Source organism: Lampris incognitus, chromosome 18 (genome assembly GCF_029633865.1).
Source record: "Lampris incognitus isolate fLamInc1 chromosome 18, fLamInc1.hap2, whole genome shotgun sequence".
NCBI lineage: Eukaryota > Metazoa > Chordata > Actinopteri > Lampriformes > Lampridae > Lampris > Lampris incognitus.
In genome coordinates, this window is record NC_079228.1 from 42,126,360 (window position 1) to 42,154,201 (window position 27,842).

A 27,842-nucleotide genomic window follows, 5' to 3' on the forward strand; every position below is an offset into this window, starting at 1 on the left:
TAAACCAGGTTAAATGTGGTTTAAACAACAGTAAACATTGTTTCATGTGATTTGAAACAACAGTAAACAAGGTTACATGTGCTTTAGAACAACAGTAAACACGGGTACATGTGATTTAAGGGCAGGCCAAAAGGCACCAGAAAATGTGTCATTTTATACAAAAACAAGAGGCAGATGGGCTGGAGAAGCCCGACATAACGAGTTGTGTATGTGTGCGTCTGCTGACTCGGCAGTGTAATAAGGCCTCACAGACTATAGGCCACGCCCACCTATGGCACAGGAGATGGCAGTTATGACTCACTGTATGTGTGTACATACATGATACTGAGAACAAACTGGGAGCTTAACACCTTACATGACCTTATATGTGCTCCTGAGAGAGAGAGAGGAGAGAGAGAGAGAGGAGAGAGAGAGGAGACAGCGAGGAGAGAGAGTGAGAGAGAGAGAGAGAGAGAAGAGAGAGAGTGAGAGAGCATGAGAGAGAGAGAGAAGAGAGAGAGACAGAGAGAGAGACAGAGAGTGAGAGAGCATGAGAGAGAGAGAGAGAGAGAGAGAGAGAGAGAGAAGAGAGAGACAGAGAGAGAGAAGAGAGAGAGAGACAGAGAGAGAGAGAGAGAAGAGAGAGTGAGAGAGAGAGAAGAGAGAGAGAGACAGAGAGAGAGAGAGAAGAGAGAGAGACAGAGAGAGAGACAGAGAGTGAGAGAGCAGGAGAGAGAGAGAGAGAGAGAGAGAGAGAGACAGAGACAGAGAGAGGGAGAGAGAGACAGAGACAGAGAGAGGGAGAGAGAGACAGAGAGAGAGAGCGAAGAGAGAGAGACAGAGAGTGAGAGAGCATGAGAGAGAGAGAGAGAGAGGGAGAGAGAGACAGAGACAGAGAGAGGGAGAGAGAGACAGAGAGTGAGAGAGCATGAGAGAGACAGAGAGTGAGAGAGCAGGAGAGAGAGAGAGAGGGAGAGAGAGACAGAGACAGAGAGAGGGAGAGAGAGACAGAGAGAGAGAGGGAGAGAGAGAGAGAGGGAGAGAGAGACAGAGAGAGAGAGCGAAGAGAGAGAGCATGAGAGAGAGAGAGCATGAGAGAGAGAGAGAGAGAGAGAGAGCGAGCGTGTGTGGGCATCTACACGACTCACCACCAAACACCTCTCATCTTTCTTTGACATTTTAGGTGTTTCGTCGGCCCTCTTATGCAGTGTGAATTACAGTAGAGAAGAACACACGTGCTCACCAGCAGCCATAAGGATGGAGGAGGGCAGAGGCTGGTCTGGAAGCATCAGTCAGATGATCCAGAGGGACCCCTCCCCTCTCCACTCAATCCTTTTTAAAAAACATGCTTTTTTTTTAAAGATTTTTTTGGGCATTTTCTGTCTTTGATAGAGATAGTCTAGAGAGAGACAGGAAAGGCAAAGGACCCGGGCCGGATTCGAACCCAGGCTGCTGCAGTAAGGACTCAGCCTTATGTGGTAAGTGTTCTACCAGGTGAGCCATCGGGGCACCCGATCCTTTTTCATTTTGACTGTTTTCTGTCTCTGTGATTGACAAAGTGCTGGCTCTCTGAACAGCCTTCTGATTGGTCCTGATGCTTGAACCCCAGCCCACCCGGTCACGCAAAACATTATCTACCAACAGCCCAGAGTTTAAAGTGTTATTCCTCCTCCAGGTCTGAGCCTCACTCCACCCACTGCATAATTCTGAAAAATGCTAAAAAGTGGGAAGGGACTGAGGGGAGCAGGGAGGGGCTGAGGAGAGGGTTTGGGTGGGAAGGGGGGAAGTCGACGTGCGAGGCAGGAGTAGCTGGTGAGCTCCCAGAGAAGGGCCCGGGGGCTTGATCAGATTTCCAACCAACTTTAGATCAAACCATGCCCAAGTTTCGTGCGATGAAAGCGTTAGAATGGAAACAGGCTAGCTATGGCTTACGACTGGTCAGGCAAGGTACGCGTTACGCCTCGTTCACATGGAGCCGCCAGACGATAAACAGCACTTGGCAAAACAGAACGCGAAAAACCACAAAAGCGCAACAGAACGGCAGGACGGTAAAAAAAAGAAGGGGGGGGGACTACATCACCATAGCAACTACATGGGTTGCTATGGTGATGTATTGTTTGCAGAAAAAAATTAAATTGTTCGAATGTGTTTTGTGTTTGTTTTAATTATATACAGTAATTCTGTCAATTCATGTACCTACAAAATTAATCCGCCATACTTCCTGTTTGGTGATGTGCTACGGAACAGCCGCTGGCGAAGCCCATCGCCGAGGACGACAAACACTTCAAATGCCGACTGCCCATGTTGGCGTAATTTGCCGTTGTCATCTGATTTTATCATCCTGCTCTAAGCCACAATAATGCCGTCTGCCGTTTACCGGATTCCATGTGAACGCAGAATCAAGTTAGGGTTAGGCTGAGTTTAGGGGCGTGGCTTGATCTAAAATTGGTTGGAAAAACAATAGACACAGCCCGGCGCGCATTCAGCAGTTTTTCCATTGGCACGTTTGGCCGCGCCGAGTCAAATCATGCCGTGTTGATTTTTGTTTCCATTACCAAGTTCAAACTTGCCGAGTTGCGGCCAAGATGGACCATCTTTGGAGTCAGGCCAAAGCACAACGCCCCAGCCGGACCAACTGGGTTGGTCCGGCTGGGGCGAGAAACGGGGATGGACACGTGTAGCAGTCGCCCCATCATCCGCCTCACTCCGCTGTTGGAAAGCACGGTGCATGGCCTGTCTCGTGGGCCCCCTTCCATCTGCAGCGCATCTGTGTCACGGCAGGCAGGCAGGCAGGCAGGCAGGCGGGGGGGGACCAGGTACGGCAGAGTGTGGCGGTGACTGCCATTTCCATAAGCATGTGCTGGCTTGGCGTGACTTGGTGCCTCAGCACAGCGCAGCTGGGATTTGCATTTCCATTACAACAGCGCTCCCCGCCTGAAGGCACGTCTTCAACTGACGACGCGATTGTCTTGAGTTGATGTTTAAAAACAGCGCCCTCTTTAGTACTGTTTACTATTGCACTGTTCAACAGATGTTGGTAGTTCAACAGATGTTGGTAGCCAACTACTCATCACACCATGGATTTTCCAGCTGTTGTTACCATAGGTGCTGTTTCCGTGGGTGCGCTGGTGCTTGAGCACCCACCTAAAAGGTTGAGCACCCACAGGGGACGCTTGTCAAAAAATAAATGAATGAATAAATAAATTTAAAAAATGATATCTTTAAAATAAAAAACTGCATCCATATACTATTACACACACGGTGTAGTGTTAAGTTGTGAATGTGGCCAATGTGCATGAAAATACTGCGTGATGAATACCAAGGTATGGTATTCATGTAGGATTTTTTTTGCTTAGGTAGGCAGTTGTACTACACGCGAGCGATTAGTGTTACGCTGTGGCCAGTGTGCATGTAAATACTGCCCCCTCAACACTGTGTGCTGGTATGGTGTAGCCTGTTATAATTTGCAGTAGAGCAGCGTCCAGGTGGCGTAGCGGTCTATTCCATTGCCTTCCAACACAGGGATCGGCGGTTCGAATCCCCGTGTTACCTCCGGCTTGGTCAGGCGTCCCTATAGACACAATTGGCCGTGTCTGCGGGTGGGAAGCCATATGTGGGGTGTGTGTCCTGGTCGCTGCACTAGCGCCTCCTCTGGTCGGTCTGGGCATCTGTTCGGGGGGAAATAGTATGATCCTCCCACGCGCTACGTCCCCCTGGTGAAACTCCTGACTCCACATGTATGGGAGGAGGCATGTGGTAGTCTGCAGCCCTCCCCGGATCAGCAAAATTTGTATCAGAGCAGTGTTGCATTTCGTTGCGTCTACGTCTGACAGACAACAGCAGTCTACTAAGCCTCCATCACGGTAATTACTAAAGCAAGTACAAGAAAAGTGATGTTGTGACAATGGTCACCCTGGTGGTATTCTCTTAACTTGGGCACCTACAGGCAAAAACATAAATCGGCACCTATGGCTGTTAGGATTTTGCTTGGCATCTACCGCTTCTTGCTTGAAAAACAGAGACAGGAAGACAAAATGGACCTAGAAGAGTCACTGAACGGACGAAGCCCATTTGACGTCACCACAACTTGCTTGGAGGAGGGTCTGATGTGCTTTTGGCTCGACTCCAGAGATGGTCCATCTGGGGCGTGACTCGACACAGCTCGCCACGTTAAAAGTCGTAATGGAAACACAAATGAACGCGGCATGGTTTGACTCAGCGTGGCCAAAAGTGCCAATGGAAAAACCCCAACAGATCAGTAAATTTTCTAGTTCCCAAATGTTCTAGTTAGTACACAAGCTGAGCAGCCTACCTGATATGGGGCCTACAAGTGCTATTGAGACAACTATACCAACAAGGACACGCATGCCACACGAATACAACAACCCTCCTCTCTGTCTCACACACGCACATACTTAATTTCTCTTAAATTTCTCTCTTCCTGTCTCACATTCACTCAAGCATACATGCATGCACACTCTTCATTATGAGCTTGATGCTCTGATTTGCTCATGAGCTAGCATCCATTTCATGCTTTGCACAAAAGCACACAGCCAGGCTCACTTTCTCCATGCCCCTCACATGAGCGCCTATCACAGAAGTCTCTCTCTCTCTCTCTCTCTCTCTCTCTCTCTCTCTCTCTCTCTCTCTCTCTCTCTCTCTCTCTCTCTCTCTCTCTCTCTCTCTCTCTCTCTCTCTCTCTCTCTCTCTCTCTCTCTCTCTCTCTCTCTCTCTCTCTCTCTCTCTCTCTCTCTCTCTCTCTCTCTCTCTCTCTCTCTCTCTCTCTCTCTCTCTCTCTCTCTCTCTCTCTCTCTCTCTCTCACACACAAAAGTATTCAGGCCAACCCATCACAACACCTCTCCCACATTAATGATTTAGCTGAGCCAATAACACGGCTTCTTTCTCACAAGCAATTGAACTTTCGCAAAGTCCCGCCCCCCCCCTTAGCTACTGTTGCTATGCCCGTCAAGCATTTCAGAACTATCCAGGAAGCAGCCAGAAAACACCAAAACATGAAGGAAGAAATCAGCGCATTGTGTGGGTAAAAGTAACAGTAATAATACGTTAGCTGTATTAGCTATCAATAATAGCTAGTAGCAAGCTTAGCTTGGAGCAGACAGGTATTTGTGTTGATTTTGGATGGATTAAGCTGCCCATGGGGTCTGCTATACTGTGAAATCTATTGCCCACATTAGGCTTCTTGCGTTCTGGGTTTGGGGAAGGGAAAGGAAATTACACCCCTCCAAACTTTTCACATATCTAGTATCCGGTCTGCAGATCCCATAAGCACACTGTTTCAGCATTTTGCTGTGTTTGAAAGCTTGATGGACCGTTGCTAAGGTAGGATTGGACAAGCACCGTTCTGGGGCGGCACTTTGCGAAAGGTCAATTCATTTAAGCCTATCGCAAGTCACTTGGCCCACAGACCAACCGCAAACACACAATCTGTCAATCATTTACTTTCTTCTCCCTCCATTCTCTACGCCCATCTCACCTTAGTGCTCGGCTGAGCTTGTCGTAGTTCATCTGTGGTTTACACTTCCTGGCTCCCCAGAGACGGGCCACTTCATCAGGGTCCTTGATGACAAACTCGCCATAGTCTCCCTGCCAGGCGATGACGTCATGGTACTCTTCCTTCCTCAGCAGCTCCAGGATGAAATGCCACAGCTGGATCTGTCTGGAGCCCGGGCTGGACTCAGGTTTGTAGGCCCACTCTGGGAAGGCAAAGCCTGGGGAGGGGGGAGAAATGAAAGAGGGTGAGAAGAAGTCAGACTAGTGAATAAAGAAGTACATGAGTCACTGACAATGTGACAAGGCCTATCTGGCTATGTTAACCCTGCACAACAACCCTGCATGAGATCAAGGCTAAAAACCTTGAAGTCCTGCTTCACTATGTGTTGAAGTTCAGTGCTAAAACTCTGCCAGTTGAGCTTGCTTATGGAGAGGGCACATGTCATGTCATGTCATGTCATGTGATTTAAGGTGACAGCCCATCTGGCATCCTGGGGCCTCAATATGTCCCAGTATATGAAATGCGGTTGTGCTTGTGCCCTGTCGGTTTGCATGACAGAGGAAGTTCTAAATTGTTTGTGTAGTTGATTCTTCCATCATGGAGACAATATCTAGTGTTTACACTGCACTTGACATAACAAGTAGTTCTGGATAGCGTTCAGAACAGTCAGTGTTCTCTTAAGTGTGTGTTGATTTATACGGTGTATCAAGCCACTGCACAGCTGAAACAAACTGTGGCATCACATCTTAAACAACATACAAGTCCAGGCCTTTCTACAAACAGTGTGGAACAGTTTAAGAACTACTTCTGGGGTGGAAACCAGCAAAGGAGGAGAAACCATTTAGTGGGAGACAGAAGGGAAGAGTACTGAATCAGATAAAGGAGTATCAAAGACGAGACACTTGGGAGAGATGTGGAGATCAAGAGAAGCGGGAACGAGGCAAATGGATGATGAGCCAACAACATGCACCAGCAAACAGGGAGGACGTTTGATGTTACAGTGCTGGAATGTATGTGATGCCTCGGCTGAGGAGCTGCTGACATGTGTTACAAGGCAACGTGTGGTCCCATACATGACACTTCTCATCACAACCAGCGACATGTTCCCATACATTACACTTCTCATTACAACCAGCGACAAGTGCTCCCATACATTACACTTCTCATTACAACCAGCGACATGTTCCCATACATTACACTTCTCATCATAACCAGCGACATGTTCCCATACTTTACACTTCTCATCATAACCAGCGACATGTTCCCATACTTTACACTTCTCATCATAACAAGCGACATGTTCCCATACTTTACACTTCTCATTACAACCAGCGACATGTGCTCCCATACTTTACACTTCTCATTACAACCAGCGACATGTTCCCATACTTTACACTTCTCATCATAACAAGCGACATGTTCCCATACTTTACACTTCTCATTACAACCAGCGACATGTTCCCACACATTACACTTCTCATTATAACCAGCGACATGTTCCCATACTTTACACTTCTCATCACAACCAGCGACATGTTCCCATACATTACACTTCTCATCATAACCAGCGACATGTTCCCATACATTACACTTCTCATCATAACCAGCGACATGTTCCCATACATTACACTTCTCATCACAACCAGCGACATGTTCCCATACATTACACTTCTCATCATAACCAGCGACATGTTCCCATACATTACACTTCTCATCATAACCAGCGACATGTTCCCATACATTACACTTCTCATCACAACCAGCGACAAGTGCTCCCATACATTACACTTCTCATCATAACCAGCGACATGTTCCCAAACATGACACTTCTCATCACAACCAGCGACATGTTCCCATACTTTACACTTCTCATCATAACAAGCGACATGTTCCCATACTTTACACTTCTCATTACAACCAGCGACAAGTGCTCCCATACATTACACTTCTCATTACAACCAGCGACATGTTCCCATACATTACACTTCTCATTACAACCAGCGACATGTTCCCATACGTTACACTTCTCATTATAACCAGCGACATGTTCCCATACATGACACTTCTCATCATAACAAGCGACATGTTCCCATACATTACACTTCTCATTACAACCAGCGACAAGTGCTCCCATACATTACACTTCTCATCACAACCAGCGACATGTTCTCATACATTACACTTCTCATCACAACCAGCGACATGTTCCCACACATTACACTTCTCATCACAACCAGCAACATGTTCCCACACATTACACTTCTCATTATAACCAGCGACATGTTCCCATACTTTACACTTCTCATCACAACCAGCGACAAGTGCTCCCATACATGACACTTCTCATCACAACCAGCGACATGTTCCCATACATTACACTTCTCATTATAACCAGCGACATGTTCCCATACATTACACTTCTCATGACAACCAGCGACATGTTCCCATACTTTACACTTCTCATCACAACCAGCGACATGTTCCCATACATTACACTTCTCATTACAACCAGCGACAAGTGCTCCCATACATGACACTTCTCATCACAACCAGCGACATGTTCCCATACATTACACTTCTCATTACAACCAGCGACAAGTGCTCCCATACATGACACTTCTCATCACAACCAGCGACATGTTCCCATACATTACACTTCTCATTATAACCAGCGACATGTTCCCATACATTACACTTCTCATCACAACCAGCGACATGTTCCCATACTTTACACTTCTCATTACAACCAGCGACATGTTCCCATACATTACACTTCTCATCACAACCAGCGACATGTTCCCATACTTTACACTTCTCATCACAACCAGCGACATGTTCCCATACATTACACTTCTCATCACAACAAGCGACATGTTCCTATACATTACACTTCTCATTACAACCAGCGACATGTGTTCCCATACATGACACTTCTCATCACAACCAGCGACATGTTCCCATACATTACACTTCTCATTATAACCAGCGACATGTTCCCATACTTTACACTTCTCATTACAACCAGCGACAAGTGCTCCCATACATTACACTTCTCATTATAACCAGCGACAAGTGCTCCCATACATTACACTTCTCATGACAACCAGCGACATGTTCCCATACTTTACACTTCTCATTACAACCAGCGACATGTTCCCATACTTTACACTTCTCATTACAACCAGCGACAAGTGCTCCCACACATGACACTTCTCATCACAACCAGCAACATGTTCCGACACATGACACTTCTCATCACAACCAGCGACAAGTGCTCCCATACATTACACTTCTCATCACAACCAGCGACATGTTCCCATACATTACACTTCTCATCACAACCAGCGACATGTTCCCATACATTACACTTCTCATCACAACCAGCGACATGTTACCATATATTACACTTCTCATCACAACCAGCAACATGTTCCCATACATTACACTTCTCATCACAACCAGCGACATGTTCTCATAAATTACACTTCTCATCACAACCAGCGACATGTTCCCATACATTATACTTCTCATCACAACCAGCGACATGTTCCCATACATTACACTTCTCATCACAACCAGCGACATGTTCCCATACATTACACTTCTCATTACAACCAGCGACAAGTGCTCCCATACATTACACTTCTCATCACAACCAGCGACAAGTGCTCCCATACATTACACTTCTCATCACAACCAGCGACATGTTCCCACACATTACACTTCTCATCACAACCAGCGACATGTTCCCATACATTACACTTATCATTACAACCAGCGACAAGTGCTCCCACACATGACACTTCTCATCACAACCAGCAAAATGTTCCCATACATTACACTTCTCATCACAACCAGCAACATGTTCCCATACATTACACTTCTCATCACAACCAGCGACATGTTCCCATACATTACACTTCTCATCACAACCAGCGACATGTTCCCATACATTACACTTCTCATTACAACCAGCGACAAGTGCTCCCATACATTACACTTCTCATCACAACCAGCGACAAGTGCTCCCATACATTACACTTCTCATCACAACCAGCGACATGTTCCCATACATGACACTTCTCATCATAACCAGCGACATGTTCTCACAAATGACACTTCTCATCACAACCAGCGACGTGTTCCCATACATTACACTTCTCATCACAACCAGCGACATGTTCCCATACATTACACTTCTCATCACAACCAGCGACATGTTCCCATACTTTACACTTCTCATCACAACCAGCGACATGTTCTCCCATACATTACACTTCTCATCACAACCAGCGACATGTTCCCATACATTACACTTCTCATCACAACCAGCGACATGTTCCCATACATTACAAGTCTCATTACAACCAGCGACATGTTCCCATACATTACACTTCTCATTACAACCAGCGACGTGTTCCCATACATTACACTTCTCATCACAACCAGCAACATGTTCCCATACATTACACTTCTCATTACAACCAGCGACAAGTGCTCCCATACATGACACTTCTCATCACAACCAGCGACATGTTCCCATACATTACACTTCTCATCACAACCAGCGACATGTTCCCACACATTACACTTCTCATTACAACCAGCGACATGTTCCCATACGTTACACTTCTCATTATAACCAGCGACATGTTCCCATACATGACACTTCTCATCATAACAAGCGACATGTTCCCATACATTACACTTCTCATCACAACCAGCGACATGTTCCCATACATTACACTTCTCATTACAACCAGTGACAAGTGCTCCCATACATGACACTTCTCATCACAACCAGCGACATGTTCCCATACATTACACTTCTCATTACAACCAGCGACATGTTCCCATACTTTACACTTCTCATTACAACCAGCGACATGTTCCCATACATTACACTTCTCATCATAACCAGCGACATGTTCCCATACATTACACTTCTCATCACAACCAGCGACATGTTCCCATACATTACACTTCTCATCACAACCAGCGACATGTTCCCATACATTACACTTCTCATCATAACCAGCGACATGTTCCCATACTTTACACTTCTCATTACAACCAGCGACATGTTCCCACACATGACACTTCTCATCACAACCAGCAACATGTTCCGACACATGACACTTCTCATCACAACCAGCGACAAGTGCTCCCATACATTACACTTCTCATCACAACCAGCGACATGTTCCCATACATTACACTTCTCATCACAACCAGCAACATGTTCCGACATATGACACTTCTCATCACAACCAGCGACAAGTGCTCCCATACTTTACACTTCTCATCACAACCAGCGACATGTTCCCATACATTACACTTCTCATCACAACCAGCGACGTGTTACCATACATTACACTTCTCATCACAACCAGCAACATGTTCCCATACATTACACTTCTCATCACAACCAGCGACATGTTCCCATACATTACACTTCTCATCACAACCAGCGACATGTTCCCATACATTACACTTCTCATCACAACCAGTGACATGTTCCCATACATTACACTTCTCATCACAACCAGTGACAAGTGCTCCCATACATTACACCTCTCATCACAACCAGCGACAAGTGCTCCCACACATTACACTTCTCATCACAACCAGCGACATGTTCCCATACATTACACTTCTCATCACAACCAGCGACATGTTCCCATACATTACACTTCTCATCACAACCAGCAACATGTTCCCATACATTACACTTCTCATTACAACCAGCGACAAGTGCTCCCACACATTACACTTCTCATTACAGCCAGCGACATGTTCCCATACATGAAACTTCTCATCACAACCAGTGACATGTTCCTATACATTACACTTCTCATCACAACCAGCGACAAGTGCTCCCATACATTACACTTCTCATTACAACCAGCGACATGTTCCCATACATTACACATCACATCAGAACCAGCGACATGTTCCCATACATTACACTTCTCATCACAACCAGGAACATGTTCCCATACATTACACTTCTCATCACAACCAGCGACATGTTCCCATACATTACACTTCTCATCACAACCAGCAACATGTTCCCATACATTACACTTCTCATCACAACCAGCGACATGTTCCCATACATTACACATCATATCACAACCAGCACCATATGTTCTACACATCACATCACAACCAGCGACATGGGTTCCCATACATTACACATCACAACCAGTGACACGTGTTCCCATACATTACACATCACATCACAACCAGCACCATGTGTTCTACACATCAAATCACAACCAGCGACATGTGTTCCCATACATTACACATCACAACCAGCACCATATGTTCTACACATCACATCACAACCAGCGACATGGGTTCCCATACATTACACATCACAACCAGTGACACGTGTTCCCATACATTACACATCACATCACAACCAGCACCATGTGTTCCCATACATTACACATCACAACCAGCACCATATGTTCTACACATCACATCACAACCAGCGACATGGGTTCCCATACATTACACATCACATCACAACCAGCACCATATGTTCTACACATCACATCACAACCAGCGACATGGGTTCCCATACATTACACATCACAACCAGTGACACGTGTTCCCATACATTACACATCACATCACAACCAGCACCATGTGTTCTACACATCAAATCACAACCAGCGACATGTGTTCCCATACATTACACATCACATCACAACCAGCACCATATGTTCTACACATCACATCACAACCAGCGACATGGGTTCCCATACATTACACATCACAACCAGTGACACGTGTTCCCATACATTACACATCACATCACAACCAGCACCATGTGTTCCCATACATTACACATCACAACCAGCGACATGTGTTCCCATACATTACACATCACATCACAACCAGCACCATATGTTCTACACATCACATCACAACCAGCGACATGGGTTCCCATACATTACACATCACATCACAACCAGCACCATGTGTTCTACACATCACATCACAACCAGCGACATGGGTTCCCATACATTAAACGTTTCATCACAACCAGCAACGTGTGTTCCTATACATTACACATCACATCACAACCAGCGACATTTGTTCCCATACATTACACATCACATCACAACCAGCACCATGTGTTCTACACATCACATCACAACCAGCTACATGTGCTCCCATACATTACACGTCAAATCACAATCAGCGACATGTTCCCATACATTACAAATCACATCACAACCAGCGACATGTGTTCCCATACATTACACATCACATCACAACCAGCACCATGTGTTCTACACATCACATCACAACCAGCTACATGTGCTCCCATACATTACACGTCAAATCACAACCAGCGACATGTTCCCATACATTACAAATCACATCACAACCAGCGACGTGTGTTCCCATACATTACACATCACATCACAACCAGCACCATGTGTTCTACACATCACATCACAACCAGCGACATGGCTTCCCATACATTACACATCACAACCAGTGACACATGTTCCCATACATTACACATCACATCACAACCAGCACCATGTGTTCTACACATCAAATCACAACCAGCAACATGTGTTTCCATACATTACACATCACATCACAACCAGCGACATGGGCTCCCATACAATACATGTTTCATCACAACCAGCAACGTGTGTTCCTATACATTACACATCACAACCCGCGACATGTGCTCCCATACATTATAGGTCTCATCACAACCAGTGACATGTGCTCCCATCACAACCCGCGACATGTGTTCACATACATTACACGTCAAATCACAACCAGCGACATGTTCCCATACATTACACTTCTCATCACAACCAGCGACATGTTCCCATACATTACACTTCTCATCACAACCAGTGACATGTTCCCATACATTACACATCACATCACAACCAGCAACAAGTGCTCCCATACATTACACATCACATCATAACCAGCCACGACCTCAGCCAGCACACAGGCATCAGCACCATTCCAGCCGACCACACACACACACACACACACACACACACACACACACACACACACACACACACACACACACACACACACACACACACACACACACACACACACACACTCTATCACCCAACAGTAAAAAGTTTGGTCTTTGTGTTGTAAAGCAGTGGATTCTAGTAAAAGACAACAGCACTTCAACATAAGGGCAAGCTGAACAGCAAGCACACAGTGACACTGTGCATGCACACACACAAACGCACACCATTAGGACCAGATGTGCCTTGGCAATCACACAGAGAGCAGAGGGTGGGAAATGTATGTGCACAATACAGCAAAGCAGAATGTGTGTGTGAGTGTGTGTGTGTATGTATGTGTGTTTGTGAGTATATGTGTGTGTGTGTGTATGTGTGTAGGTGTGTGTGTGTGTGAGTGTATGTATGTGTGTAGGTGTGTGTGTGTGTGTGAGAGTGTGTGTGTGTGTGTGTATGTGTGTTTGTGAGTATATGTGTGTGTGTGTGTATTTGTGAGTGTATGTGTGTGTAGGTGTGTGAGTGTATGTGTGTGTGTGTGTGAGTGTGAGTGTGTGTTCTAATTTTGCAGCAAAGGAACACATTACATAGACTAGCCTAAATACCAGGAACACAATCCTTCCCCACAGGGAACAGCGGCTGTCATATCGGAGCCGCGGAGCAACACAGGACTGTTTGTGACGTGCTGAAGGCCGACAGACTTCAGCGGCGGCGGCGGCGTAATTCACTGATTTAACCCAAGTTATAATGACACAGCAGAAGACAAGCCAAGCCGGTGGACACAACACAAACAGGCTCGTATCATACTATATCAGTCAAGGCCTGTGGAGACTGTGGTGCACCGGCGTTACAGGACATCCACTTCTTCACTGCACAACAAAAAAGTTAAAGGTAGAACGAGGAGGATTTTCCTAAAAATCAACGTACAGACTCCAAAAAAGAACCCCTCTCCATCATCACTTATGAGCCACTACATGTGTGTATCTGCAGAGACCCTGTCCTCTGCCTCTAGTTTGTCATTTCTCTTATTTTGCTGTGTACAGGACGTTTCTGGGCGCTAACTTTTGGGCAGCAAGACTATAAAAACATAGTGACCAGGTGCCAGATCAAGATCGTAAGCACGCATCCAAGAGGAAGCCACAATAATGGCACACACAGTGCTGAAAAGACGCAAATACAGCGAGGCGAAATGCCAAACGGACAAAGCTGGTACCAAAGCAAGAGTGAGTCTGGGGTTGGCTTTCATCCGCTGATGAACACTGAAGGAGAGGATGGGGATGAAGAGCGACACAGAGTTGGCCTGTATACCTGGATGTGTTCTGGAAACCAGGGTCAGGGGGCGTGCGCTTCTGGAGTCGCTGAGCCATTGAGGATGGCCCAACTTTGAATATTGTGTTTACAAACTGCAAACAACAAATCCTACTCGTTCCACCTATAGTGACAGTGAAGAGGCAAACAGGAAATGGGAGCGAGAGAGAGAGGCAGAGGGTCGCTGCCTGGAATTGAAACGGCGACAGTTGCGACCATGTGGCCACGTGGTATGCGCTGCAACCAGTCGGCTATGGCGGCACCCCAACTTAAGTATTCTTAAGCAGGTTTCCACTGATATCACTACTAGCTTGTTAAGATCACCTCTTGGTGGGACGTCTGGGTAGCGTAGCAGTCTATTTCGTTGCCTATCAACACGGGGATTGCCGGTTCGAATCCCTGAGTTACCTCCAGCTTGGTAGGGCGTCCCTACCATGGATGTATTATAGTAGAGGATGCCGGATTTAAAACTGGCGCCTGTTCATTCTTATGAGAACTGCTTGCCTGGTGCATACACTGAAAAGGTTTCTGGCTTCCGGGTACATGCGGCCCACTGAACACGCGCAGTAGTGTTACTCCCATCATGCCTCTTGGCTATGAGAACGAGTGAACTGGGTTCAGGATCCAGCGCTGCACGTTCATGAATGCTGTGCTAGCAGACTTCATGGGTGCACAAGATGACTACCACAGGACTTACTTGAGACTTGATGTGTGAAAGAGAAGGCTCAGCTTTGTGTTGTTTATTCACCTTTACCTTATATTTTTGTTCATCCGAACAGCGTTTGTTCAACCTAGCAAAGATCCTCGTTCCCGAGACACAACATGACCGCATGTAGAGTGCTTGTACACAGCCGTGACGTCATGCAGGGGGAAAAAAAAGAAGATTTTTCTGGGCTTTTGAAAATGTTTTAAAAAGATTAAAACCCCATGGCTTAAAAATATACAATACAAAGAGTAATAATTGACCATGATTATAGCTGCTGGTGTCCTGTCAACAGTTTTACAGGCACCTCTTTTACAAACGTGGTCTATGGGAAAATGCTTTTTGGGCCGCAGGGGATTTTTCGCTGCAATACCGCGAGTGACCACTGGAAAAATTGGCTGCAAGGCTGAGCGGAGGCGCCGTATCCAGTTCTACTATAATACATCCATTGTCCCTACAGACACAATTGGCCGTGTCTGCAGGTGGGAAGCCGGATGTGGGTATGTGGCCTGGTCGCTGCACTAGCGCCTCCTCTGGTCGGTCGGAACCCCTGTTCGGGGGGGGGAGGGGAAATAGCGTGATCCTCCCACGCACTACGTCCTCCTGGTGAAACTCCTCACTGTCGGGTGAAAAGAAGCGGCTGGTGACTCCACATGTATCGGATCGGAGGAGGCAAGTGGTAGTCTGCAGCCCTCCCCGGATCAGCAGAGGGGGTGGAGCAGAGACCGGGACGGCTCGGAGGAGGGGGAAGTTGACCCCGTACAATTGGGGAGAAAAGGGGGGGGGTAAAAGATTATCTCTTGGCAAAACCATGTAAAAATAAGCCACATTTCTACCCAAAGTACCAGGAACTTTTAGTCCCAGGAATTACTTTTCAAGGAAGTATAAGGTTCCTTCCGGCAATTGTTGTCTGCGTTTCCACCGTGGTCTTAAGACCCACAAAGCGTAGGCAAATTAATCCGCTAAGGTATGAAACAGCGACGGCGGTTTTACAGCAGCACGTCTTAGTTTTCTCTGCCTAGAAATTCTGCTTCTCCTAATCATGAATATGTGAGTGATCGTGAGAACGAAGAAAGAAAGACTGATACTGGGTGAAGCTGTTTTACAAAGAGTATCATTAAGAAGTGTTTTTGATAGGGCATAGTTTGTTTTTCCTTATGACGACAGGCACAGGACAAATCGCCCGACAGTAGGTTTAATGTGAGCAGAGCAGTGCATCGCAACACAAAAGGCCACAAAGTATTTTGTATTCATTAACTTGGGAATTGGATTACATTTACGATATAGCACTTTTCCAGCTGCCACACCCACTTAAAGTGCATCACAATCAGTGATGCCTCACATTCACCGTGGACACACACACACACACACACACACACACACCGCCATGCAAGCTAACATCCAGCTCATCGGGAGCACTTAGGGGTTAGGTGTCTTGCTCAAGGACACCTTGACATTTTTGCAAGGGGGAGCCAAGGATCGAACTCACAACCGTCCAGTTACCATACCACCAGCTCTACCTCTGAGTGGTAGGGGTGACTGACCATTTCTTTCAAACTGCCTGACTGAACTCCCGATAGAAGGACATGCACACAGAAATGTGTTCTTGATATTCATATCACAGCGAGGTGGAACAAGTTCCCCTACACTCGGCATGTCTGGAGGTACCGCAGGTCAGAGACAACGTTTTTTTAAAGTTGCTTTTTTATGGATTTTTCTCCCTAATTGTAGTTGGCCAATTACCCCACTCTTCCAAGCCGTCCTGGTCTGTGCTCCACCCCCCACCCCACCCCACCCCGCTGATCCGGGGAGGGCTGCAGACTACCACATGCCTCCACCGATACATGTGGAGTCACCAGCTGCTTCTTTTCACCTGACAGTGAGGAGTTTCACCAGGGGGGCGTAGCACGTGGGAGGATCACACTGTTCCCCCCAGTCCCCCCCCCCCCCAAACAGGTGCCCCGACCGACCGGAGGAGGTGCAAGTGCAGCAACCCGGACACATACCCACATCCGGCTTCCCATCCGCAAACACGGCCAATTGTGTCTGAAGGGACGCTCGACCAAGCTGGTAACACAGGGATTCGATCTGGCGGTCCCCATGTTGGTAGGCAAAGGAATAGACCACCACGCTACCCGGACGCCCGAGAGACAGTTTTGTTTTTGTTTTTTTGTGTTTCTATGGTGATAATATAAAGAAATCAAAAATAACGTTCGATTAGATTTAATGATCTTGGTTCAGGAAATTGGGTCACATCAGCAAATGAAGACCCATGACTGAACTGAATTATGAACTGAATTATGAAATGAATTATGTTGCTCAATTTTTCAAAACATTTTTTTCAAATGAAGACTTTCAATCACCAAAATCCGTATATGTGATGGTTGTCTGGATGATGTGTGGACATATTTAAAGGCATTTGTGTATGAGTGCCCACGTACATGGTAAACCGATGTGAGAGAGGCAATTTCCATCTCAGAGCGGGTGTGACGGACTTTATGACAGAGGGGTAAAATCCATCTGGACAGATTTTAATCTCACGTTGTGCTGCACCATCTAGTTCAACACACTTCATCTTTTTGTGCATTCCACGTGTTTTGCGTGGACTCTGTGACCACAGGCAGGTCCCTGAAATTGAATTATAGAGCATACGGCAACCTTGACTTGAGCCACAGTCTCAGATAGGAGGAATTTCCTCATGTGGGGTGATGTGGAAAAACCACACTCCCAATGCTTCGGATTGGCTGTGGTTTGAAAACGTGACGACCCTTTAACCCCTGCTCTCAAGAAGTCATACATGATCTTATCTGCAGACTTCAACCGATTCTGTCAAACCAGGCCCACTTGAAAGTCTCACACACGGCATTGTTAACTTTGAGTGGGAGGGGGATCTCAAAATGGGGACCCCCCTCCCAATGACTAATAAACCACATGCTGGCATTTCAGATCATTCTATTGTGTGTGGTGGAACGGGCCAACAGTCAGACACACGAGCAGCCTGTAAGAGCTGATAACAGCTATTAGAGAGCAGATTACTAATGAGGCCTGGGCATGTTATTCACACAGCAGACAGACAGGCTGTTGTCTCTGGGGACAGGTTAGGCATTGTGGCACGCACACAACATGCTGCTTTAAACTGGTATGAAACCCAAGGGTGAGACAACACTGGTGTAAAAGTACAGATGTGGGCGTCTCCATAGCTGAATGGTTCCAGCGCATACCACATGGTCGTAACGTCGCAAGGTCGAATCCAGCCGGTGACCTTTGTTGCAAGTCATAGCCCTCTCTCTCCCATCTTCTGCCTGCCTCCACTGTCGCTATCCAATAAAGGTATAAAATACTAAACAAAAAATCTTAAACAATACAGATGTATTGCCCTGCACGCAAACACACACCAAAAGCACAGTAGGCGAGCATTACATCAGACTGGACGAGCTGATGTGTGTGTGTGTGTGTGTCTCTCTCTCACACACACACACACACACACACACACACACACACACACACACACACGTGCGTGTGCAGAGACACAACGTAGGTGAGTGTGGAGGTAAGTGGGTTCATGCGTGGGTGCACAGAGTACACAGACAAAGAACACAGGAATAGCAACCATGCCCATATGTGTGTGTGTGTGTGTGTGCATGTACGCGCGCACGTGTACAGATGTCCCTGCTGACTCATAGCCTGTTTGTCGTTTAGCTTTCACAGATTTTGCCTTTCCCCTTCCACACAGCCACTGTCTTTTTTTGCTTCTCCTCCTCACTTTTTTTTTATTCTGTCCCTCCCTCGCGCCTTCTCTCAAGACAACATCTCCTAGCAACGAAGGCTTAGCTGTAAAAATAGACCGTCAAGTCACGACGAACAAGACAAAGTATGATTCAATTACAGAAACTTGTCCAAAATGGCTTTGAGGTTAGGTACAGGGCCAAGACAGCTCCAGTGGGCAGGACCCAGAGATTCCCAGTGTCCAGGACCCTGAAAGTCCTAGTGTGCAGGACCCAGAAGTCTCAGTGTGCAGGACCCAGAGTCCCAGTGTGCAGGACCCAGAGAGTCTCAGTGTGCAGGACCCAGAGTCCCAGTGTGCAGGACCCAGAGAGTCCCAGTGTGCAGGACCCAGAGAGTCTCAGTGTGCAGGACCCAGAGAGTCCCAGTGTGCAGGACCCAGAGAGTCTCAGTGTGCAGGACCCAGGGTCTCAGTGTGCAGGACCCAGAGAGTCTCAGTGTGCAGGACCCAGAGAGTCTCAGTGTGCAGGACCCAGAGAGTCTCAGTGTGCAGGACCCAGAGAGTCTCAGTGTGCAGGACCCAGAGTCTCAGTGTGCAGGACCCAGAGAGTCCCAGTGTGCAGGACCCAGAGTCTCAGTGTGCAGGACCCAGAGAGTCTCAGTGTGCAGGACCCAGAGAGTCTCAGTGTGCAGGACCCAGAGAGTCCCAGTGTGCAAGACCCAGAGTCCCAGTGTGCAGGACCCAGAGTCTTAGTATGCAGGACCCAGAGAGTCCCAGTGTGTAAGACCCAGAGAGTCCCAGTGTGCAAGACCCAGCGAGTCTCAGTATGCAGAACCCAGAGATTCTCAGTAGCTGTGTTTCCATTAATTGTCAAGTGAATTTTAAGCAAACTTTCGAAATGGCGCAAAAAAAAAAAAATCAAATTATGCGCACTTCCATCAACTGCATTGGAGCGAATAAATTAGGCTACGCAAAGTTTAGTTTCATCAGAAGTTGGCGGTATAGGCTACGTTACCCATGGCTGTAATAAACAGTAGAAGTAGAGTTTGTAAACCGGAAACGAAACCAGTCACTGCGAGAAAATGGAGAGGGGTCTTCAGGAATTTGTTTGAATTGGAAAAGTTGTAATTGTTCTTTCATGTCAGTTATTAGTGGCCATGTTCATGCTGTCCAGAGATGAAGACAAAGAAATGCGCATTATGGGAATATCCGGGAAGACACTGACAGCGGAAACAGCTGATCAGTCATGTGAGTTAAATGTTTGCTACATCAGAACTTGTTCAGCAAAGGTGATTCCATATTCCATTTTAGCACATTAACACTTTTTGAAAAAGGCAAAAACCACCTAAAGCAAGTGTAAAATCTTTTGCAAAATTCAGGAAGCTTTTTTTTCCCGAATTTTACCGTTTCCATAAACATTTTCTAATGTGATACTTCAAAATGCGCATAACAACACGTTATGGAAACACGGCTAGTGTGCAGGACCAAGAGGGCCTCAGTGTGAGGGCCTAGAGAGCATCAGTGTTCATGTTCGCCTTCTAAGATTGTGTCTTCTGCCGACCTGCCAATCTGGCGCTTGCCTCTTAGCCCCTCTTTTGAGACAAGCACTTTACACCACATCTAGCTCAAAACAAATACCCTTCCCACACCAAGCGAAACTCCTGGGATTTTACTGTGATTGCCTTATGTATGAAAGGGTACATAGGTCAAAATCCTAGGAAATTGATCCTGCATACATACAGCACAGCATTCTTCCAGGACAGTGACACAATATTTCCTTGGAGCTGTGTCGGTGTGCAAAGGTCTCATAGAATCCCAGCATTCACAAGTTCAGTGCATTGCGTTTGATTTAGCACATTAAACACACAATCACTGACAATCCTATCAGGGAGCCAGGATTTGAAACACAGGAAAATACAGGGATGTTGATGTGAGAGAGGTTGAAGAGACATATGCATCAGTGAACAAATAGCCTAAGGTTCGCTGGGTCATCTTGAGTAGCAGACGACTCATAAGGTCTTACTCTCTCTTGTCTGCCTTAGCACATGAAAGCACCGTAGCGAATAGGAAGCTAACATAATCACAAACACATTCAGTGGCACTTTTGAAAGACTGATTCATGCCCACTCAGGGTCAGTCATTTGGGCTGAGAGAGGTACATCAACAGGCAGGCTGCCAGACAGTCCAATAAGACAGATACAGGCAGACAGTTCTTCAGACAGGTAGATGCAAAAATCCAATCAAAAAGACAGTGCAAAGGACAGATAGCTAGAGACAGAAAGGAAGTCCTTTAGACAGATGGATCCAGGAGGTTAGATAGCGAGACAGAAGTCAGACGCACAACTGAAGACCACCTTATACTGCATCTGTTTGTGCTGTTGGTTCATAAAAAGGGTGAAAGATAGAATACATATGGAGAGAGGGACAGGAAGAGAGAGAGGCAGACAGATATAAAGGGTGAAAGCTACAGCTGACGAGAGAAAGAACGAGAGAGGGGTGGAAAAAATGGGGGAGGACGAGAGAGAATGACTCACTAAGAACAACAGATGAGGCTTTGGGGGTGTAAGGAATTGGCTATCAAATTTAGGCATCACAAGACCATAACACTTGAAGAACGCTATTAGAGCTCATGGGTCTGAGGCTGGGAAGTGATTAAGGGACCCTCCTGCGATGTTCAGACTCATAAAGTGGTGCATTTGATTCATTACACCAGCTGCCCTTGGCATCTGGTTGAGAGTTGTTTGATGGTTGACTTAACTTAATCCTGACCGTAACCAGGTTTTTTTTTTTACTTGCCTAGTGTTAATTCTAATTAATGACACCACCTGTATCATATGTTCTGTATGTCACAATAATTATCCTGGTTCTCACCTTTAGCCAGGAACAGACTCCTCCAAACGTGGTTATTTCATTTTAGATAAAACAATATTACATTGCTAACCTGACCTGTCAGATGGTTTGTTATACCGAACCATCTGAGAAGTCGTCCCTGGGAACTGTTTGGAAAAAGGCAGGCACTTTCAAAAATACTTGGCAGGTGATTGATGAACCATCTGTCTATCACAGGCTAACTTCAATCAATCCAGATCAAGTCAAACTCGCTTGCCAGTCGGGAGAAGAACGAAAAAAAAAATGTTTTCCATCGAGAAAAGCCTTCAGTGCCATTCTTTGCTCTTCTTTCAATGAAGAAATGCTCTCCAGTTCTGATATAACTGTTGTTATAGTAGCATCTACGCTAACCTTTTTAGGAGCTGCCAGTGTTGTTTTTGAAAGAACAGTCACTTCTCACTGTCGTCACACCTAAACCATGCCCGTAGCTGCCGGTAGTTCCTCATAGGAACCTGATTGGTCTGAACCACTGTAGTTTGGCACAAGCACATAACTTGAAGCCTAGATGGATTCACGTGATCTTGCGAATTCAGCTGCCTCACAAGTCACCATTTCCTTGCACTGACTTGCCTTGTCAATTCTACCTATCAGCAACCAGTCATGTGACAACATTGCCTTACACCCCACAAATCAACAATGTGTGACTTATGAACTATGTGCATGAAGGTTTTCATTAAATTCAAACACCACCCCATTTGATTTCAGTATTTATTTGTCGTCGTGATGCGCTTATCAGTGAGACCAACTGGCGTGGCATTGGATTGGATTCGAAACCAGCGTGAGTGGAATCAGGAAAATCAAAACATGTTAGAACTGAGTGAGATGACACAGTGCCCACTTGTGGAAATGCTGGGCTTTATGGTTGTGTAGTGTGTGTCCAGCCTTAACCATTGGACACTCAATAGAAGAGCGGTGGTCTTTGTTGCCAGTGGTCCAAAGGCTGAGTTACAGTGTGGAGAAGGGATCACCGAGACAATTAAATCTGGTGGCTATTGTTCCAACAGTGGCAACCTCCACTCCAGATGGAAAAAAACAAGAACCACTGACTGACAGAATATGTGTGCATGTGAGAGAGAGACAGACAGAGAGACAGAGACAGAGAGAGAAATGCCATTTCCGGCCTTTGCACAGCCCTATTTATGGCCCATTATGGAGCGGAAAAAGTCATTTAGTATTTGCCCTAGAGTGTTGCCACCTGTGTTCTACTTTCCAAAAGAAACACAGGATCTGTGCAGTAGTGGCTTGGGGGAGGTCAATCTCACTACTGACTCCCTATTCCAATGCTTTGCTTTTCATAGGGACTCTCTCTGATGTCACAGTGTCCAGGACAGTGTTCTTAATAACCGATAGCGATCACCAGGGTATTGTCCTCACTGCTGCAGCAGCTGAGACTAAACACAGGCTGTCTGCTTCTCTCTGTCTCTCTCTCCATCTATCTCCCCTTAGTCCTTTTTTCGCCTTTACAACCTGTTCTCTCCATCCCGTACATTTATTTTCCCCTCCCTTCCTCCTATTCTTCGAAGGGTCTATATTTAGGCAGTGGAAAAGGTCGACCTGTGTCTGTCTGCCAGCTACTGATTTTGGGGCACGGAGAAAGACATAGGTACAGCTGGCCCTGAGCCTTACTGCCTACTCAGCTCCATTCAGGGTTTATCGAGGATGGGATCAGGGCAACAAAGAGACAGGAAATAGAGAGCCGAAGGATAGGAAGAGGGGGAATCTGGGAGTGGAAAGACTGAGGTAAAAAAAAAACTTTTTTTTTTTAAAAAGTCTGAAATTTATGGGGGATCAAGAAAAAATAAAACCACAGAAATAATTTTTTCTTCTGATACACAAAAATAGAGAGTGAAAAACAACTTGACAATGTGGTGGACCACAAGCTTGGAAGAGTAACCACTGGAAGTGACAAAAGATAACCAAATCATAACAGGAAATGACACAACATGGCATGTCGTGACAACATAAAGTGGTGAGATACTACCAACCAACAGCTCTGCACTAAGACCTGACACAGCACACGATAACAGATGACAAGATGAAATGCCATGTGTTTGATAAGATGGGCCATTCTCAGTGGAGTGACCAAAGATATGCTCTCCCAATGTGTCCATCTACCAGGTTTTACCTGGCCTCAGTCTGGGCCTGATCCCTGATGTGGTGATGAAGAAAGAAAAAAAAGAAATTCTCACTTTGTAAAAACTGGGATGGACACTTGCTGAAAAAGATGATCGTATTAACAATCAGGCCAACAAAAGCTTCTGGGTTTTCATTTTTTACTCACATTTCCTTTTTAAACTCATTATGGCCACAGGCTGATGTGTTTGGGTTACAAGTCTTCCTCAGGGCATGTTGACTCTCGTAGAATCGGGTCAACATTGGACCAGAACGGATTATAGAGGGAAATAACTTCCTCCATCCCCCTGGTAAAAAATTAAACATATTCCTCTTTAACTACAAACATCCCCTCTAGACAGCAGTAAAGAGCAGAACGACGAACAGGCCAGTGGTTTCATTATGTTGGGGCCGAGCACAACGCCTCCACACACTGTTTCACAACCCTCTATTGTCTCTGAGCTCATCTCCTTATTACTGCTAAAGGATGAGGCTTATGGTGGAGGAGCTGAAGGCATGAAGCCAGGAAGGAGACAGGGGGGTAGACAAGTGGAGGAAGGAACCATATCGGAGGAGGAGGAATTGGAGGAGAAAGGCAAGGAGAGGAGGATAAGTGGAAAAGGGGGGATTAGGAAGAGAGGGGGAAAAAACTCAACCCGTTGGAGATCAAAGCAAAGGAGGACAGCTGCAGGTGTGCAGAAAGAACCCCTGACCTCAGCTCTCACATGATCTACAGTTACATGAGAGAGAGAGAGAGAGAGAGAGAGAGAGAGAGAGAGAGAGAGAGAGAGAGAGAGAGAGAGAGAGAGAGAGAGAGTCATTTCTTTGCTCGACTTATGTGGGCTGTAGACTTGAAATGACTAAAGAACTTTTCGAAAGAGAAACATCTGCAAATATGTCACTGATCAGTGTTGTCCGTATGAACTTGGTTCTTGGTGATGTCATTCCATGCCACCAGGAAACGCAGAAGGATTATGAGGCAGAAATTACCAGAACCGGCAATGACGGAAATCGAGCATAGTTTGTTTTCTTTAAAATCTCTGCATGGTCAGTCATATAGATGAGGACGTCCTCACACCAGTTCAGCAACTCTTCCGTCTTAATCTTTCCACAGCGATGTAGCTAGGAGTTGAACTCTGCGCCCCACCTATCACCTGTGACACACCCACAAATATGATATTTGGACAGATCACAGAAAGGGGAGGTCTATGAACTGATCACATACAGGTGGACTGTTAGTGTCAGGTACTTGCACACATACTGCACCACGCGAACACAACACACTACATTTTTTTGCTGGTTTCTTGTTTGAAACACGTCTTTTTGCGTGACATGTTCTGGTTCGTTTAAACCGCCGCCTTTAGCCAACCAGTCATTTTCATCAACCTAGTACTGTATCATCGTGTGCCATATCAACTACCTGCAGGTAGTTTTCATTCTATCCCATAGCCAGAGAGAAAGAGTGATAATTAAAGACAAGGAGGCAGTTGGGGTTTCACAGAATAGTCAACTAGTCGACTTTCAGAACAACTAGTCAACACTGTGCATAACTGCCGACTTATCGTTCATCTGTGGTTTTAGCACTGTGCAATAATTAAAACAGTGGCAATGCATCAACAGCAGACATGCAGCTGGGGGTGCTGTGGTTCCAACATAGATTTGTTTGGTTTGAACAACCATTTTCTACGTTATGCCGTGTCAAATAAATGGGATGTACAGAAGGAAAGACTCCCACTATCCCCGTGTTTCGGTTTAACAAGTGACCATGTTAACTGGTGACTTTAGTAACGGCATCTGTTGAAAACACCAATAGAACACAGTGTCCTCCTAAAAGCCTTTACTTTTACTTCAACACATTTTAAATACTCATCTTTAACATCTACGCTAACCATTTATCTATGTTAAATTGTGTTCAGCAAGACTCACCTCTTGTAATGTTTCTTATCATGTAGGCAACAAACTGCAGCTGTATTTTATACCGTTACCCTCAATCGGAAAGCGACCCATACTCAATTATTTAACCTGCAACATTATGTCAAATCCCTCATTAGACGCCGTATCTGCTTTCCCCCACATTGAAAGTAACTTCAAGAAATATGATTCCTTCTTGTATGCGACACAGTTTAATTTACATAATGTAGCACAAAAGGGACCAGACAAATATACACTGTATTGAACATTCATTCACTATCATTCACTCATTATCCGAACCGCTTATCCAGCTCTCAGGGTTGCAGGGATGCTGGAGCCTATCCCAGCAGTCACTGGGTGGCAGGCAGGGAGACACCCTTGGACAGGCCGCCAGACCATCACACAGGGCCGACACACACACAAACAAACACACACACACACACACACACACACATTCATACCTAGGGACAATTTAGTACGGCCAATTCACCTGACCTACATGTCTTTGGACTGTGGGAGGAAACTGGAGCTCCTGGAGGAAACCCACGCAGACATGAGGAGAACATGCAAACTCCACACAGAGGACGACCCACCAAGGTTGGATTACCCCGAGGCTCGAACCCAGGACCTTCTTGCTGTGAGGCGACCGCGCTAACCACTGCGCCACGGTGCCACCTATTGAACATTTCATTTAAGATAGATTAAGGCTTTTATGCTTTTCAACAGCTGCCGTCACCACGACAACCACGGATGCACTCGGATGAAAGTCACCAGTTAAAGCAACATTATGCAACTTTTTTTTTTACCTTAAAATAACAGCGTCAGAATCATTTTAATGGTACACTGACTTTGCCATCCTATGAAAAAAATATCACTTGTGGGAGACCGTACCCGCTCAACCCAAGTTAAATAGTTAACACCTGTTAAAATTAAAAACATAGAAAAACAAAACAAAAAACCCCTGGAGAAACGGAGTGGTTGTTAGTCAGCTTAAGAGTGTCGCCAGGCAGAACAACAGTGGAGAAAGACTAAACTTCAAGTTCACCATGAAATCTACAAGGATAGACTGAATAACTACAACAGAGAAATTAAACAGGCCAGTCTTTCTTCTCTAAAATCATTAAGGGAAATGTTGATAATAGCAAAGTTGCTCATCTCTACTGTTGATTGACTTATTAATCCACCATCTCCAACCCCATCAGAGATGCTGTCCACTGAAAAATGTGACCAATTCACTGCATTCTTCAATAACAAAATTATTGCAATTAGACAGAACATTAGTGCCTCAAGATCCAGAAATTAACCTACCCTCCAGTTCTCCAGTAATATCACTGCTGCCATGTCTCACTTTGACCCCCTAGACCTTAAAAAACTACACAATGTCTGGGTAGAATGGCGGTCTATTCTGTGGCCTACCAACACGGGGGATCGCCGGTTCGAATCCCCGTGTTACCTCCGGCTTGGTCGGGTGTCCCTACGGACACAATTGGCCATGTCATTGGGTGGGAAGCCAGTTGGGTATGTGTCCTGGTTGCTGCACTAGCGCCTCCTCTGGTCAGTTGGGGCACCTGTTCGGGAGGGAGGGGGAACTAGGGGGAATAGCGTGATCATCCCATGTGCTAGGTCCCCCTGGCGAAACTCCTCACTATCAGGTGAAAAGCAGCTGGTGACTCCAC

At 45.9% G+C, this 27,842-nt stretch overlaps 1 protein-coding gene across 1 annotated transcript in view; it reads right to left on the reverse strand.

The window, feature by feature from the left end:
* Positions 1 to 27,842, reverse strand: part of LOC130128803 (ETS domain-containing transcription factor ERF-like) — a 90,412-nt gene that overhangs the window by 33,899 nt on the left and 28,671 nt on the right. Inside the window, exon 2 of the mRNA XM_056298543.1 lies at positions 5,475 to 5,709. Coding sequence (XP_056154518.1) covers positions 5,475 to 5,709 — 235 coding nt within the window. The remainder of the gene's footprint in view (positions 1 to 5,474; positions 5,710 to 27,842) is intronic.